This window comes from Squalius cephalus (genome assembly GCF_949319135.1).
Source record: "Squalius cephalus genome assembly, chromosome: 6".
NCBI lineage: Eukaryota > Metazoa > Chordata > Actinopteri > Cypriniformes > Leuciscidae > Squalius > Squalius cephalus.
In genome coordinates this window covers 38,399,329-38,418,357 of record NC_137127.1, presented here as the reverse complement: position 1 = coordinate 38,418,357, position 19,029 = coordinate 38,399,329, and the positions used below count along the sequence as shown (strand labels likewise).

Here is a 19,029-nt window from a genome sequence, read left to right as displayed (position 1 = left end):
TTTCCTGATCTTTTTATAGATGGTAAAAGTCGCCGTACTCTTTACTGACATTGTCCGTAATGATTACTGAGATGGCACATTCGGACGGGACTAATATCACTGAGAAGATCTGGTAATAATTACTTTACCCCACCTCTCCATGTTAAACTAATTCAGTCCAAATAGGGCTTTAGACAAAAATTCTGCACAGGGAAGCCCAGATCTAAATGATGTTATCATACACAGCTAACACACTATGACTCATTGTAAAGGAACTAAAATCAGCTAGAAACAAATTAACACTGACATCATAAAGTCAACATGAAAGCATGGTTGCAACCCATAACCTGATGTTTTTTTGACTAAATAATGATATTCACAGGACAAAAAGGGGGGTAGAATTTGATTGGGAAAAGTAGAGTCAACGTGACAGCTGGTTGGATGGAGGGAAGCTAAAAAAGCAAAAGGGCACAAGTTGTTTCATGGGTGGAGCAAGCTATTACATTTTATGAAAGATTTATGATGACAAACTTTTTTATGGAACAAAGTGCACTGATGCCCAAGAAGAACAGGAACGAGCATTACGATTTCATATTGGCTTAAGAAAAGAGTTTTACGCTGGACATAGAAAAGAGTAACTTTTATTTTGCTACTCAGAAATCATATTAACTGAACTTTTGAATGAGGCACAATAAGCCACATCATCTCAGTGTGAAGTGTGGTACCTGTTCGTCTATCCTGCGCTGCAACTGCATGATCTTGTTCTCCATGCCGATGTTGAGTTTCTTGAAGTGTTCGACCGAGCGCGCCTCGATCTTGAGTTTTTTGAGTTCCCTCTTGGCTCGCATGCGACGGATGCAGCACTGCAGGTACACGATGGCTCTGAGCGATCGCTTGAACCACTGCCGCGCCAACCAGCCGCGCACCATCTTCTGAATGATGATGGCCTTGTGCTCACGCAGAAGCTAAACAAATACACAACAACACATGATGAACAGGAGAAAACAACACAAATATACAAAAGAGTTATGAAAGACACAGTGAAATGCTCTCAAATCGCTTTTCTCTCTCACACCTTCTGCCTTTTTAATTTGCAGATATTACACATCCTGCCTCGATAATCCACTGCTGATCAACAGAGGTCTGACTGAAGCAAAATAGAGGAGTGAGAGAGTAAGTAATAATACAGCCACAGCTGCTGTGGTCCATCAGTGGGACAGTCCCTACACTGGAACAACCTGTTGCCTGTGAGATCACATGACCAAACACACTGGCTAAGAGACATGAGGTCATCACAACACTGTGCTAATTCATCCTCTTCCAGAGGCTTCAAAAACTTTAACTTAAGAAAACCAGTGACCACCTAGTAAGCCAGCAAAACTCTAGGTTGATAATTCATAGAAAAGACCTCAGGATGAAAAAGAATTGCTACTTTCTTAGTTTAATCATTTATTTATTGTTTTGTTACTGGAAGGTGCTCTTTTCAAATAGTCTAGAGTGGAACCAAACACACAAAATTTTACGGTTTTATACTCTTGGCAGCCAATTACTCATCATTTAAAATAATCTCTCAATATTTCAAAACTCATTGTGGTTTATTCTCGTTTTTCGAGAATTTGATTTTTTATCTTATTATTGATATTTAACTTTAATTTCATATATTAGTTGTTTACTCTGTTTGCTATTATAAGCTGCAAATGCTTTGGAGATAAAAACATACCGTTTCTTTCATAAAAAGAAAGATTTATATCAAATATTTGAAATTTCAAATCAAAACATTAGAAAAAACTAATTCAATTTATATTACCGTTCAAATAAGTTTGTTTGGTATTTATTAATAATGATACTTATTTGAACTAAGTATCTCATGCTCACCAAGGCTGCATTTATTTCAAATTTATTACATTTATTTATCATGCATTTACATAAAAAAAGGAAAAACTACAATATTGCAAAATATTTTTACAATTGAATTCATTCCTATGATGGCTAAGCTGAATTTTCAGCTCCATTACTCCAGTCGTCAGTGTCACATGATCCTTAAGAAATGACTCTAATATGCTGATTTACTGCTCAAGAAACATTTCTTATTATTATCAATGTTTAAAATGGTTGAACTGCTTAATATTTTTGTGGAAATCGTGATACACTTTTTTTCAGAATTATATGATGAATAATAATTTGAAATTAATGCATCCTTGCAGAGTAAAAGCAAACTTTGAAATTAAATTAACTAATTTTAGAATCAGTCACTCCTATGTGTTTAATCCACTGCACTTTTAACCTCATTCAGTTCCCTAGGGGTGTAGTTAGCCACTTTCACAGGTCATGTGTCCAATGCCTGAAATAATTCACTGGTTTCTAATGCGTTAATTATAAACCACCCTGCCAACATCATATGTTACCCTGATGCACGCAAGTATAAAACCCAGCTTGTTTAAATGTTACAGCAAAAACAGAACTAAATTACAAATGCAAAGGTGCATGTAAATAAAAGAACAATATTGAGAATAGAAGAGTTAGAAGTGTATTGTTAGCAGTGTGTTTGTGAGGCTTGTATATGTGAGATTGTGTAAAAGCGTATTAGAATGTGTGGCTTCCTTCTCACCGCTTTGTACAGTTGTCTGGCCATGTAGGCCCTGAGGATGCACTGCATGGCCAGAGCAGCAGCCTGCTTGCGTTTGTAACATGTTCTCTGGACATACATGCGCTGGTACTTCTGAATGATGATTGCAGCACGTGTGCGACGCATGAATTTTGCAAGACTGTGAGTCAGGAAGAACAACGTAGAGGTTAACACATGCAAACCTCCCCAATTAAATACTAAAAAACAGTTTAGAGTGCAATATTTGGGTTCTCCGAAGTAAGAATTCCATTCATATTTTAACAATGACTTATAAACTCTTAAAGACAGATATACTTTGAGCTCCAATGTTGTTAATTAATGGTACATGCTTTTGTTGAATCCATCAGTTCACATTATTTGAACCTATTTTCCAAAGAATGGTGTTTAAGAGAGGAATTTCTGGTGAAAAACTACATTACCCTACGCTGGAAATCCAGAGTTCTCGCGAGAGCACAATTTGAATTTGCTCAGCAAGTCACTCTGGGATTGAGTAATGATGCTCATTAACTATGCCCTTGTAGCCGAGCTGCACCAATCACATCGGATTATCTGATATAGGTGGGCCAGAGGCGAGCTAAACAGATGTCGAAGTCATTAGTAAACATTGCAAGATGGCTATGGATGACCACCAGTTGTTTGAAACGGCTTTGGCCGCTACAATGAACGAGTTAGACTTGGCTTTTTATCTAAAAGAGGAACAGAAGACACCGCTCGAATCGTTTCTTTGCAAGAAGGACGTTTTTGCTGTTTTGCCGACCGGATACGGCAAGAGTCTAATCTACCAGTTATCTCCACTGGTACAGTAGCTAAGCGTATGGGGCTCTGGATACGTCACCCCGTGGATTGTTGTGATTGGTCGTAGTGCTATCCAATTGCGTGTAGTGAGATTTTCAAATGCATGCTTGGTGCCGCCCCTCGAGATGGGCGATTTTCATTACTCAATGCCAGACCCTTAATCTTTCAATTTTTGGGTCTGGATTCCCAGGCTAACATTACCCATGATTCTAAAGAAAATTCCACCAATCAGAGTCACGGTGAGAAAATTGCACAAAAAGATCTCTGCGGCGAACGGCCACTACCATGATGCACCGTGAATGTCTCCCTACGCTAATTGTAAATGTATGCATATTTTGCAATAAATGTAATATATATATAAAGATTTAATCAACATCTTTAAATCAATAGTTTTATACTTCATTTTAATTATGATGAATGTGATTCAACTACAATTATGTGATATGACTTTGCTCTTTCCCTCATTAAAGTACAGAGTCTTGTGCCTTTGTCTTTAAAAAAAATTTTTTTGTTGTCTTCTAATCAGAGTTTGTAATGTTGTAATTTTCCTTAGCTGGGCTGGCTGGTATAATAGCTTTAAACTCATAGCTTATAATTCCGGAACCATCTCCACAGTCAAAGTGAACGGGCACTGTTACATTCTAGAAGCTCCGGGTCATCTTATTTTGTATGATTTTGCTTTTCATAAATTTAGTCTGGCTCCGCCCACTATGAGATAAGTCCCCTCCCCCTCACCAGCGGGCCTGGTGTCCACGGACGTATCTCTGGATGGTTGTGGCAGCATGTTTCATGCGCAGGTACTTCTTGCGCGCCAGCCAGCAGCGGATGGTCTTCTGGATGCGGATGCAGGCAGCACGCAACTTATCTGCACGCAGTTTCTCCAGGTACGCAACCTGCCCCGCTCGGAAGAAAATCTTGGTCTTGCCAAACTGGTACTTATCTGGATCCTATTGAGAGAACAAAAAAATGGAGAGAGAATTAATAGACTTTTCATTCATGTTAAACTTTACCTTCAACTAAGTTTTCTATCGAAAATGTGAGTATTGCCAATTCTGGGTGGTTTTCAGGGCATTGTTGCTATGGTTATTAGTGTTTTTTTTTTTTTTAATCAGGTCAAAAGAGTCCAAGTCCACACAGAGTATAAATATAGTTTTATAAGCTGAATTGTCCTCTTCTTGTACCTGCACAAGTTTCTCCAGAACGTTCTTACAGGTCATCTTCCTGTCCGTCAAAACATCTTTTTGTACCATCAGGACACGATACCTGCTAAAGAACTCTTGATACGTCCACCTGACAAACAAAAGTAGTAGTGTAAACACAAATATACAGTCAGGAAGTGTTTGACAAAAGGGAGTTCAGTATGTTAATGTATAGATCTTCACTGTACCTAGAAGGGAAACCAGCTGCGGAGATGCGTATTGTTTCCAAAACTCCACATGCACGCAGTTGCTGCACTGCCCTCTTGGGGTCAAACCTGGTAATGACAGAAATCAGATATCAGCCTAGAATCACTATCACTTCTTCTAAATCTATTGATTTAAACACAGTTCAAAATGATATTTAGAATGAAATCTCATGAAGAAAAAATATTAGGCCTGCACATTGTCTAAACTAGTGAGCTGCCAACCTAGACAGTTTTTTTGGGCATGACTGGCACACTCCTGATATGTAGTGAAATTATGCTACCTTTTGCAGTTCTGTTTAGCACTGCAGGTAGCACATACATTACACGCTGCAGCTTTAATATAGGCAAAATTTCTTCATATAAGATGCCAGGCAAAGCTTAGGGAAATTTTGTAGGTTTGGGATTTCATCTCTTTATGCATCTCTCGATTCTGAGAAAAACAATCTGATTCTAGGTTCTCAACTTTTTTGTATCGTTGTACAACAAAATATTCAAAGCCCCCCTCTTCAAATTTGTTAAGATATTTCCGGTACTTGCTGTGATTGTGACAAAGAGGCTTGTTTATTTATTTTTTATTCATGTATTGAATTAAAGGCAGGGTAGGCAATTTATTCCAGAAACATTTTTTGTTATGCTGGTTAAAAGTCTCTTCACATCCTGATAGCAATCACTAAGGCCTCATTTACACTGCAGGTCTTGATGCCCAATTCTGATTTGTTACCTTTATCCGATTTTTTTGACCATCCGTTTACACGTTTTTTCGACTGTGACCCATATCCGATTCATGTGTTTACACTTGCCATACTATCTGAAACATCGCGCATGCTTAAAGGGTTAAATTATCTTGCACAGATGGGTAGACGCGAAATATGATTGATGCTAGCTCTGCGATATACAGTATGTGAAGTTCGCCAAACATCACCATGATTTTGAGGCGAAGGAGGACGAAAAGTGCCATCATTGCGCATATGTTTCAGTTATTGTGTGTGAGAGAGATCTCAGGACTGGTGGGAGCATATTGGCTTTAAATATTGGCTTTAACGAGGAGCAGTGGGTCCGAAATTTTGTTATGTACAACAATACAGTATGTTGTGTCAATGTTTGTTCACATTCCTCTCCTATTTATTTCCACATATGAATGAGGCCTGAAACCGATCTCGAAATATCCAAGACACATTTCACTGACAGTGTAAACGAAGCCTAAGTTAAGTTGTCTAAATGTATTTATATATGTGTGTGAATATATATGTACACGCCATAACTACTGTAATTTAGATGGAAGAAATTAAAACCCATGATGTTCTACTCGGAGCATTTTGTTACTTGAATTTATGCATTTCAATGGCAACACTATCAACGCAGAAATTAATCTGCAACCATCAGGTGGTACAAGTAACAGCTCTTTAAATTGTTTTTTTATTATAATTGTAATGTTTTGTGCTTTGAGACATGAGGTAGTTTAATGCCGTCTCTCGTGATGCTTTTGGGCGTGGCTTTGGAGATGCTTTGAAGGGAGAGTGGAATCTTATGCTTTTAAAGCTAGCTTGCTAATGCTAGCCTCTCTGAAAATCACCTACCCTACCTTTATTATGTTTGCTGTTGGTTCATTTAACATTTATAATTATTTAACCACAATTCATTTTGTGATTATGTTCTGTATTAAAACAACAGTTATTCAAGGAAAATTAAAATACATTTTAAGTTTACATTTTGATTTTATGTGTTAATTTGTAGCATTGTAATTTAGATTAAAGTTAGGTTATTTTAATGAATTAATAATACATTATTAATTTAAATACTTATATGTCATCCTGAGGCCCACTTGCAAGTTTGCTGAGGCCCTCTAGTGCCCCCCCCCCCCCCCTTTTTTTTACCAACTTTAACTATCAAATGTATTTGTGCATTATTATTACATTAGTTATAAGAAAGCTAAGCTATATGCCAATGTAAATGACTTCCACCTTTTTTTTGCTCTCTGTTGTAGTGAACACCAATTGAATCTACATAATAAAAAGCTGACAATCTATTCCGAAAGATCAGAGAATCTCAACTTATGATCACAGTATGTGTATACACAGAGAGAGAGAGAGAGAGAGAGAGAGAGAGAGAGAGAGAGAGAGAGAGAGAGAGAGAGAGAGAGAGAGAGAGAAAGCTGATGAAAAACTGACGTGAAGGCAAATTTGTAATCGTTGGGTTTGATGCAGCGAACGTAATGCGGCGTAGTCGCATTCAGCGTCTCCATCAGCAGATGCAGAGAGTTACGGAACTACAGAGAGAGAGAAGTAAACATTTATTCAGATTCTAACATAAACTTGCAGTATTTTTAATCTCATCCACTGTCACTGCTTATTTACACAGTATAACACAAAAGTACAATTCATGTACGTAGATATTCAATAAAAGTAGGAGTAGGAGTAGGAGTAATCTTCAATAAGAGTAGGCTTCTACCTGCAGTCCGACTGTCTTCTTGTGTTCTTTGCTAGCTTGGCCAGTTTTGCTCTTGACTGGTTTGACACTGAGGCGAGTGCGTCCTCCAGTGGTAGGAGCAGCACCGGTTGGACTCGTTGCTTTCTCCTCATCATGGAACAGCTCCACCAGCAGGTCAAACTGGGAATTACAGCCAAGACAGACTTAACATACAAGCCATGTGGGGAAGAGTGGTCAGATACAATTAGTCAAAGGGACTTTTGGACATGGAAATTAAGCGACGATCTTATTAAAAAACTGTAATTAGCTCTTAAATTTTTTAAATTAAAGTCCCCCTGTAGTCAATAATTTGTATCCCTTAAAACTCATCTTTGATCACCAAAATTACATATTTAAATGTTTTTTTCCTTGAAAAAATGTTCTTCATGCCTTAAAATAGCCTGAATGTAACTCAACACCCTTTGCCTCATTTAGTATATGCGGTTCTATGAATATACAAATTAGCCCCGCCTCCACTCACTCGCACCAGCTCAGAGATCCACTCGTTGACGATCACACATTGACGTGATTGGTTACAAGGTAGTTTGTGACGTCAGAAACACCAGTGATTTCAAACTGTCTTTGGTTCACTGCGGTTTTAAGGAGAAAATACTCAGCAATGGTGTTGACTTATGAATTTGCACATGGTTTGTCTTAAAGCATATTAAAAATACCACATAGACATATAAACAACATTAAAAACTTGATTTTCACCACAGGGGGACTTTAAATTAATTTGTATATGGACTCAGCTCCAGATAAAGTCAGTTGTCACTCCTCTTCTGAGTGCTTAATCCTGTTATGTACATGGTGAATCATTCTTTTAAAGGTAGAAGCCCCAAAAAGTTGTAGTTTACAGTGATTTCAGAATATCTAAGGGGAGTCGTTAGGTACAACGAAGAGCGGAGTGCCTAAAACCCATGTTTAGCGGTTTTAAAAATCACTGTAAACCATGGCTTCACGAAACTCATTGCTTTTATAAAATGGTTGATACATTTTCCTGGCAAGGTTTCATAAAATAAATGCACAACAGCAGTGACACTGATGTAATGATATCAACAGGAGTACTTTACGACATTTTCGAATGTGACTCAACCAATCATAATCAAGGACGGGAACTATCCATTTTATAAAAGAGAATTCACTCCTGAAAACTTTAGGGAGTTACAACTGAATTCTTAACTGAACTGTGTTAAATGGTTAGCATTCATGTTTTTGTACAGGCTTGAGACACTTGAGCATTTGCCACTTCCAAAACTTAGCAGTGTGTCGTTGCCTTTGTCAACTGAACTAAATCTGTACACTCAATGTATCACTTATTTTAATCCAGTAAAGCATAATAAACAATTATGCATGTCAAGACAAGCAAACCGTTATACAGTGGGATATTAATGAACAAAAGGGGCCATGATAATGTCCCTAGGGTCTCATTAACTTTGATCGCTAAGAGTTTGTTTTCTGAGGGACACTAGTGCTGGTACTAAGCAGCATGCAGCCTAAGCAAAATAAAAGTTATTATGGGACCAAGAATTTAAACATCAAGTCCCCACACAGCAAACAAACAAACTCCAGCTTTGTGTTCTAATGTTCTGCCTGTTTTTACAATTTTTTTAGTCTGTGTATAGTACATATGAATGTCTTTGGCTGTTGCATTTTAAAAAGCATAGTTCACCCAAAAATGAAAATTCCATCTGTATTATTGTTCTGTATTGTATACTGTTTTTTTGTTCTAAACCTGTATGTTGTTATTTTTTCCCATTAATTACCTTGATCGTGGCGGCCTGCCACAATTTCATAATGAGCCAAAAATATTTTTGCACTTTTCATAACATAAAATATCTCTAACGTAGTGACTTGAGCCATTGCTTTGGCAAAGCATCTGTCAATCAAATTAAAAGGCTATGAATATACTGTATATATTATCATGATTATTATTATTATTATTATATTGAAATTGTTTGGCTTCCACTATCACAACTAAAAAAAGAGGTTTGAGTCCACTTAAAATGCAAAACATTTTTGGTCACTAGAAAGCTCTTAATTGTGCTCTCAATGTACACCAGATTGAAGAGTTGGAGTTTTTCCCACTTTTCCACCTCGTTTTTAAATCGCTTATGAATGCCCGTGTGGCCGTGCGCATTTTACTTCGCTTTCAAAGTAGCGGCAAATCTGGAGCGGCAATTGCTTGAATAGTGTGTTCATTATTATTATTATTATTAATGAAAACCACCACAACAAAACAGTACAATGACAAACTTAAAACTTAGAACTTTTATTAACAAAACAAATAAGGTGTGTAAATTAGAAGTGTTACCTCCAGATGCTGCCACCTTCTTCAGACAAATTTTACAGATTGCCTCATTAATGTTTGCAGGTTTCCTATTAGCATTGGGTTTAAATCCAAAATATTGCCAAATAGGTGCTTTTACATTTCGTTTTGAAACCAAATCTTCCGCCATTGTCTTGTATGTCAGCTCGCCTCTCTCTCGTCACGTGATAAATGAAATCTGACTTCTGCTGCGGATCTGTGCTTCGACTCTCGTTCGGCTCACGCTGAATTGAGCAGACGCGTTCAGTTTTTAAGTGTAGTATCTGTTCTTTAACTGAACTAAATGATTTTATCACAGTAACAGACCATCGCAACAAGCCTACTTTAAAATGAACAAACATTTATTCTGCGGCGACATGCCCTCAAATTCTCACTGTTGGAAACAAAATCTGTTTATCAGATAAAGCTCATATGAAGTTTATGGATCACATCGACCAATTTTTTTGTTCTTTTTTGAGCTGGCCACTATAAACTGAAAGTGAGTGATAATGATTAAATCTTAATTTCTGGGTGAAGGGTCCTTTTAAGAGCATAAAAAAAGTACTGAAAAGGACAAACAGTCCAGCTGATGTCACAACATTTCAACTAAACAGATGGTTCATTCTGTCTGGGCAGTTGAGTTTGTTTGGATGGTGTTTGGAGGCTCTAGAGCTGAAGCGCTTTTATTTTTCTACAGAATCAATGCAGTATTGAGATTGTGCCCTGCACAGCAGAAAGCAGCAGACTGAACATGCTGATATACACACACGCGCACGCATCTCTCATACGCACACACATCCAAACTATCCAATCTTAATTTTTGTATCTACTAGACAGCAGTGATATTAGAGAGATAGAGAGCTAAAGAGACAGCATGTATATGCTAAATTTTACCTTCTGCAGGGGTACAGGTAGTCATGTTCACAAACAACACATAGACAACATGACACGATGAGAAAATAGAAACAGAATTACTAAATGCAGAAAATACAGATACATCAGACAGATGTATATAATGTACTTGCTAAACAGCAAAACAGCTCAGACACCAGCTCTGAATAATATTATGTTGGCTTGACAATGCAATATCAAATATCATTCTAAATTTCTCTTTTCATGATCCACATACAAAAAGAATCAAAGAGGATTGGACTCACTTCAGATAATATATCTATTAGTGCTGTCAATTGATTTAAAAATTTAACTAATTAATAAAATAAAAAAACTACAGTATTGTGTACTTTAATCACTGAAACAATATTTGACAGCCCTAATATCTCTTTGGGGAAAAAATAAGCATCAAGCCCTAGAACCGATGTCAAATTTCGTCTTGACAAACAAATTCATTCAAATGATGAATGGCACAATGAATGGAGAATGACTGAAAATATTCAGAAGTTTTTAGGACGTTTAGCTGATGTCTGGCTAATTTATAAGAAAATATAAATGTGTACCTAGATGAAGTAAGCAAACACACACATGATAGTATGAACAGATGATCAATGATATGAATGTGAAGCAAAATGAATATGGTAAAAACAGATGACCAGTGTAATGTGAAGTGAAGGATTTGGATTATCCGCTAACAGACTGATCTGGAAAAGCACCAGAGAGCCCGAGCCTATTACTGATATGAATTGTTAATTTTAAATAATACTTGACTTAAAGAATAATTCTGTCAATCAAATTCAGTTTGAGGCATTAATATTTTTCCCAGGCAGTTTGGATTAGTAGGGCTTGTGTTTGCTCTTACCACACACATTTACTGCCTCACGCTGAGGAGAAAAAGCATTAAAGAGCATTCAGAAACCCCCAGATACAGATGAAAATGATATGATTTTACAGAATCAAAGGTTCACTTAGTCAGCATAAAAACTACCAAGTCCATGATTTTTCAAAACTGTAAAAATGTTCATGACTTTTCTAAGCCTGAAAACATAATTCCTTATTTCTTTGACTGTGGGAAGCCCTACAATTTTTTAGCAGTTAGGTCAGGTCAATAAAAGCACAGAAGCTTTTGTGGCTAGTTCACTAAAAAACACAGCACAATAAGAATACCATGGTATTCTTTGATATACCTTGGAGTACCACGTAAATGCCATCCCAGCTAACAGGGAATGTTCTCAAAACTTTGACTAGTATTCTGGCAATCCTCTTCATACATTTATGAACCAACGTTCTTCCAGTAACGATAATAGAATATTTTTTCAAAGTTATCTGGTCTTTAATTATGTTCTCAAAACATTAATACAAAAACGTTATTTATACATAGTTCGAACCTTTTAGTTGGACATTAATTGAACGTTTTCTTTTAAAATGTTACTACTAGTTTCTGAACGTTCAGAGAACATTCAAAAGTAACATTCCCTTAATGTCTGCAGAATGATAAAATGCAATGTGTTCATTTAACCAATAAATAAATAAATAAATAAACATTAAAAAAACGGGACGTTTTGAACATTCAGAGGCCTTTCAGAAATAAAGTGATCTTGACTTAATGAGAACGCTAGCAAAATGTTCTTAGAACATATTTTTGTTAGCTAAGATGGTAAATAAATACTGAAATAATTCAGTACCATGGTTTATATCAAAGTGCTATGCTGATCATTTGTTTGGGAAACTCTGATCTCTGAACTCTGATCTATGGAGCTTTTCATTCAGTGTGCCTGTGTCTCTATTACCAAGTATGTTTTAGAAGTATGTACCTTCCTAAAAAATCCACAGAACACACCCCAGGCCATGAAGGCACTACTGACGGGTGAGGATTGACTTCATAACATGAGCAGGTATGCAGTAGCGTTCTGTCTGAACCGGTGTCATTAAAGAGCAGTCAGAGCTGCTGAGTCATGTAAAGGCTCTTTTAGAGCTTAGAAACAGCTCTGATCTTTAGATACTGTGACTCAAGATACCGTAACATGGTGAACTAAGACAGAACAAGGATATGTAAGGATCTAAAGAGCTAAAAATATGAACTTATACTCCCTCAGCTGTGTACATATGTTGGAACAGTGCCAACGGACTGCACTAATGCTCCTTTACCAGCAGATGGCACCGTGCTATTGACCTTCTCACACTTTAAGCCTTCATTTAAGGTCAAAAATCTTGGATGAAAATAGCCTGGCTACAGCTAACACTGGCTTCAAGGCTGGTTTTGTCTCACTATACAGGCATTAACTCACAGTGTCTGGTTAATGAACTGGTACATTACAGGGATATTTTAACACTTCCTGGCCATTTTCACCTAAACATTACAGCCCTTATTTATAAGCAAATTGAAGGCCTTCTGAAGTAGTCATTTAAAAAGCACTCTTTCAGAGAGACAGAGAACAGGTTTTCACTCACCTTACTGGCCTTCAGAACATGTATCTGCTCCTCATTTACTGTATCTTTATTCTTCTCCAGAAAACCATCACACTGATACTCCACCTGACAGATACAGAGAGACATTAGAGGTTATCATAGGAAAGCAAATCCATGAACGAGTCTCTGAATAGTTTCTGTTTTTTTTCCTTCACAGCTGTATAATTACAAATTGAAAATGTTCGACTTATTGATGTCTTATTGATGTTCAATTTATTGATTCTCACTAATTCTTTTTTTTTATCTTTTAAATTGTTTTGAGGAATTACACAAGACAGAAGCTACACAACATAACAAAAAAAAAGATTTAATATTTAGTATTTAGTATTTATATAATAAATACTATATAATATTTATATTTATATAATATTTATATCGGCCAAGCACCGAAGGTGTGGAGGCACCTATTGTATCTGTTGGCTTCTTATTATTATGGGCCAAGCACAGAATGTGCGTAGGCACCCAATGAAATTCTTCTTCTTCTTCTTCTTCTTCTTCTTCTTCTTCTTCTTCGGGAGTCTATGGCAGCCCATAGAACCGCTTGCGGGAAAGTTATGAAATTTGTCACACTGATAGAGGACAGTCTGAACTGTCACCATAGCGAATTTGGAGTCTCCAACTCAATCCCTCTAGCGCCACCAACTGGTCCGGAGATATGAAAAATGTTTTTGCTATTTTTGCAAAAATCATAAAAGTGGTCTCGTTAGATTCAGGGCGTCATGCCGAGTCGACTGATATCCATTTTATGCCACTGTAGGCATATCCGACCATTTTAGGTGTCGGCCATTTTGAATTTTGTACCAAAATGCTGTATTTTATGAATGCATGAACATATTACGAAACTCGGTATGTGCCATCAGCACCATGCCCTGAAGGTACTCAAACGATTTTAAGACAGCTTTTGGTCAAAAGTTATAACAAAATTTCCAAAAATGCTAATAACATTTGAATAAATCTGCCTATTGTAATGACACTGGCATTATTATGAATCTTATTAGATTCCTTGGGTTATGCAGAGAACATAGATACCAAGTTTGCCGTATTTGGCCTAACTTCCTGTCCGCCATCTTGATTTTTATTCAATACCTACTTTTTCAAACTCTTCCTAGACCGTTTGTACGATTTTCACCAAAATCGAATCGTATCATCTCCAGACTGTGCCGACTAAAAGTTATGGATTTCGGGTTGATAGACAAAACCGTTTTCGTATACTGCAGCAGCAAAGTAGAGGCATGATGCCAAAAGGACTATTCAGGCTTTATCTCTGCAATGCCTTGACATATTGACACCAAACTTTGTATGTGTCATTGTCACTTCGCTCTGACCACATCACATCAATTTCATAACTGCGCCACCTATTGGTCATAAGTGATAATCCATTAAATCATATGTTTAGTTACTGTATTTATGAATATTCAGCTATTTTGCCTAAAATCATCTTAAAATGATACAATAATTGCTCCTTGCTGCAGTTGGTCTGACACTCCCAGACATGTTGGCATGTCTTGTCGTCTTCTTGCGCTTGGCCCCGATAATTGCTGCTTGCAGCTATATTATTTTGATTGTTTTGGTTTTAAAATGTAATTATTACTTTTTCATAAACTTACAACCCCCCTGCAGTTCCTTCACAACCCCCAGTTTAGAAAACCCTGACATAAGGTAATGTTTAATGCACTACAACAACACATATTTTCAACATGTTTTTTTCCTTTGTATTTTTAAATCACTACAGTACAAGATTATCCGATTACATTTACGCATTTGGCAGCGGCTTTTATCCAAAGCGACTTGCATTGCATTTCAAGGTACACATTTACATTTTTTATCAGTTCTTGCTTTCCCTGGGAAGCGAACCCATGACCTTGGCGTTGCAAGCGCCAACACTCTACTGTTTGAGCTACAGGAAAGCGATTAAAATCTATGTGATAAACAAATTAAGGTTTAAAGTAAGGTCAAAAGTAATTAAAAAGTAATCAAAAAGTAGTCAGATTACATTACCTAAAATGTGTAATGTATTAGATTACGCTACTAACTACCTACAGTTTTCATTATGTAATTTGTATTCAGTAATGGACTACAGTATGTAAACAATCTACCCAGCACTGATTATAACTAAGAGGTCCATTAAACCCGGTTTAAACTCATACTGCACGATTTATAATAGTACTTTACGACTGTTGCTTGTCAGACTGTATGAACATCATCCTCACTGTAAGCCATGTCACACTGTATGATCTCAGTTGTCATTAATGTCAGACTATATGGCAGTCAAGACTCTTTAAAAATGGACGCATGCAAGAAGACTCGTCAGGAGTTCATCAACATCAACAATCCGCAACACGTTAAGTGACGTGAGCTGCATTTACATGAGGGATATAAATGGTGGCTAGCAAAAAGACAATCTCTAGCATTAATTTTCATCATGGCTTCTTTTTAAAAGAAAACTGAAAAAAAAAAGACGATGTGTGTGGAGCAAGTGGTGGTTTATTGTTGTCCCAATAATTGCATAATCAGGTTTGGCGCTCCGATTGGATTTGACAGTTGTCGTAGGAGAAGTCACACTACAGGACTGTGTGGCAAATCTTCTGACACTGCCAGAAATTTGTCTGAGGTAAAATGTGATCGCAACAGTCATTAATCTGCAGTCGGTGAACATGTCAAACTAATGATCTAAGACTTCAGATTTTGGCCTAGGATCTGAGGAATCTTTTAGGATTCACAAAATGTGTTTCAGACGGCCAAATCGTGGCCAAAATCGTACAGTGTGAACCCGTTTTAATTCTACGAAAGCTACAAAAGAGTAACTTCACAGAACATATTTTTTCACACTGGATATAAATTACATGTTATATTATATATTCTATTAAATTTATATAATTTAGAGTGTCATTTATATTAGCAATACTGATTAGAGAATCCTGATTTAACCTTGAGGATGTTTGAGAAAGCTAATGCTCAAACCCTAATTTGACTATGTGTGTGTATTGAATGTCTATCTCACACTCTAAATGTGGCTTATGATATCCACCCTCCTTCTCATTTCCTCACAGATATTATACACCATTTCTAAAAACAGATCCACAGCGTGAAGACGCATGAGCACCTTTACGGAAAGCACACAGGAGACTTGACTCAGTTGTTTTGGCATTAGCATGTTTCCAAGCTAACATAATGATACTCTATTAAGATTTGTTTAGAACTATCTATTCATGTATTAGTGTCTATTGTTTAGAACATCCTTTATATCAGAAGTACTTACAATGTCTTAAAATGCTAGACCTGTTTCACATACAATTCATCTGTGGCCTGTTTGACAAGAGTATCTACAGAGTTATTACAAACAAAGTCATCATGAAATCAAAATTGACCATACTTATTTTTTATGGAATATTGAATTGCATTATGCATATATTGCATATATTGCATTATTATAAATTATTTATCTGTGAACATCATTATTTTTTATGTCCCCTCGTAATTTTTAATCAAAATAACTTGCAGCATCATCTCTTCTCTGATGAGGTGTTTACTGGGACGAGGAAAACCTTATTTTTCTTGTTCGAGAAGCCGTTTCACTCCGATATACATCGCGATAGGGAAAAGACTATCTAAACGTCTGATTCATGTTGACTTTAAACGTGGAATTTATTTTATTTGAGGTGGATTGTATGCACATCTAAATGGTAATTATTAACTAAATAAATCACCTGGATTTATTCCAGAAAATGTTTGTCAGCCTGTTATTGTGTGTGAATCTTGACAAAACATGATCATTTGCTTCATTATTGTATACTGCTTCATATAAGATTGCGTTGATAAATAAATTAATTTTCTGCTGAGTTTAGCGTGTCACACAACAAAAAATTGTCTCAACACCAGACAGAACTCAGTCACATCTAGGACGTTTCTGGAACGCAGTGGCATGTGGCTTATGCCGGCAGTGAATGCTTTTAATATGGTGAACATGCACTGTTCAGATGCAGTATGTGTGAGGCAGCTCAGTAGGTTTTTTTGGAACAGAAATACAATGGATCTGTGGTCAGATATTTATATATAAAATGAAACAGTTTATCAGAAATGCTGAACCAGCCTGAGTGTGAAGTGTGCGTGTGTGTGTGTGTGTGTGTGCGCACCTTATCTGCAAAGTGCTGAATAATGAAAGCTTTATTGGACATCCGTGGCTTTTCAAAAAGTGCACACGTCTTCAAATGAGTGTTATACAGTTTCTGAGCCCAGGAGTCATCTGAACCCTTCGGCATCTAAGAGAAAGAGAGAAAAAAAGAGGCTGTACAGTATATGAAGTAAGAACTGTAGTCTCAAACAGGATTCCAATCACACAACACAGTTTTTTTGTTTGTTTTGATTTTACAGTGATGTACACTACTGTTTAAACGTTTAGGGTTAGTATTTAAAAAAAAAAAAATAAAAAAACACAAGCCAATCTGGTTTCCACAAAAATCATTAAACAGCACGACTGTTTTGAATATTGATAATAATAAGAAATGTTTCTTGAGCACCAAATCAGCAGATTTCTGTGACACTGACGACTGGAGTAATGGTTGCTGAATATTCCGGTTTGCATTTTACATTAAAACCAAATAGTTAAACAAGAATGTTGTTAAATTGAATATTTGTTTAGCAAATTGTCACATATTTATGAACACCTTGGATTTGCTTATGGATATATTGAAACTTTTTTCAGATATTTTAATTCACGAAGCCAAAAGGTTTTTGTTTTTTTGACACAGCCAATCACAGTAAAAGATGAATTACATCAACATCTTAATTTACAATAAAACTGTGAATATGTACCTTGCACTCTTCGTCCAGCAGGTCCAGGACGCCCATCTTGGCCTCGATGAGGTTGATACACGGCTGATTATCATAGAAATCAATGAGAGTCCAGGGGATCTGCTCTTTCATGTACTCCTCCTGCTCCAACTTAAACACATGCTGCACACAAGAAGACAGGAGGACAACAGGAGATACATCACAATAAATTAAAAGAATAATCATCAATCAAGCATGAACTGATGAGATATGGTGTCATGTGAAGTGTGTCAGAGGTCTCACCATGTTGAACTGTTGCTGTAGTTTCTCATTGGCATAATTAATACAGAACTGTTCAAAACTGTTGATTTCAAAAGTCTCAAACCTGGAAGAATAAAACAAAACATCACAATTGACTTCTGTAACTCTAAACTGAACCAGTGTGGTCTCAAATGTGTGTGTGGCTGTATGAACACGCACCCGTAAATGTCGAGGACTCCGATGAACGAGTGCTGCTTGACCGTAGAATGTAGTGATTTGTTCACATGGTCCACGATCCAGTTGAAGAGTTTGGCGTAGATATGTTTAGCGAGGGCATCGCGAGAATTTATGGCCTGTAGTTTGGGGACAGGCTTTATGTACGTCTCAGTTGCCGTCTTCAGCTTCTTATGACACAGCCAATGAGACATGTCTTGATATGTCACGCCCATCAGTTCACAAAACACACTCAGGTGACCATTATTTGGCTGGACGGAAAAAAGAGAGAAAATGACATCATTACTTCACAATGAAACAAATTTAGGTCACACTTTATATGACGTGTCTTTAATCACTATGTACTTAACATTTGTTTTTATGCAAGTACAATGTACTTATGTTCATATTGTATTGCAAAATACTTTTGCTGCTATTAAGGTGGGATGCGGGTTAGGTTAGGGACAGGTTTGGTGGTATGGCTGGGTTTAAAGGTGGTTTAAGGCGTAAGGAAAGGATCAACAGTGTAATTATAGTTGTATTTACAGAAATTAATTACAGCTGTAATAACATTTTATAAATATATATTCATGTTTGAGAATGCAATGCACAATACATGCATTGTATCAAATGATTAAAGACACATTATATAAAGTGGGACCCAAATTAGTACAGTAATAACTCTGGGGTATTTGGTTAAAAATGACCCTGTATGAGTAAAAATGTATATATATATATATATATATATATATATATATATATGTGTATGTATGTATGTATGTATGTATATATGTGTGTGTATGTATGTATGGATATGTATATTTATATTTATATATATATATATAT

The 19,029-nt window shown here is 36.6% G+C and overlaps 1 protein-coding gene across 4 annotated transcripts in view; it reads right to left on the bottom strand.

Annotated features, from left to right (window-relative positions):
- Positions 1-19,029, bottom strand: part of myo5aa (myosin VAa) — a 91,810-nt gene that overhangs the window by 32,589 nt on the left and 40,192 nt on the right. For all 4 annotated transcript variants that reach the window (XM_079874733.1, XM_079874731.1, XM_079874732.1 and 1 more), the window contains exons 10-21: positions 18,190-18,455; positions 18,013-18,094; positions 17,752-17,892; positions 17,073-17,198; positions 12,922-13,005; positions 7,254-7,412; positions 6,974-7,071; positions 4,788-4,874; positions 4,582-4,690; positions 4,136-4,347; positions 2,588-2,744; positions 705-944 (exon numbers count right to left, since the gene is read on the bottom strand). In XM_079874733.1, coding sequence (XP_079730859.1) covers positions 705-944; positions 2,588-2,744; positions 4,136-4,347; positions 4,582-4,690; positions 4,788-4,874; positions 6,974-7,071; positions 7,254-7,412; positions 12,922-13,005; positions 17,073-17,198; positions 17,752-17,892; positions 18,013-18,094; positions 18,190-18,455 — 1,761 coding nt within the window. The remainder of the gene's footprint in view (positions 1-704; positions 945-2,587; positions 2,745-4,135; positions 4,348-4,581; positions 4,691-4,787; positions 4,875-6,973; positions 7,072-7,253; positions 7,413-12,921; positions 13,006-17,072; positions 17,199-17,751; positions 17,893-18,012; positions 18,095-18,189; positions 18,456-19,029) is intronic.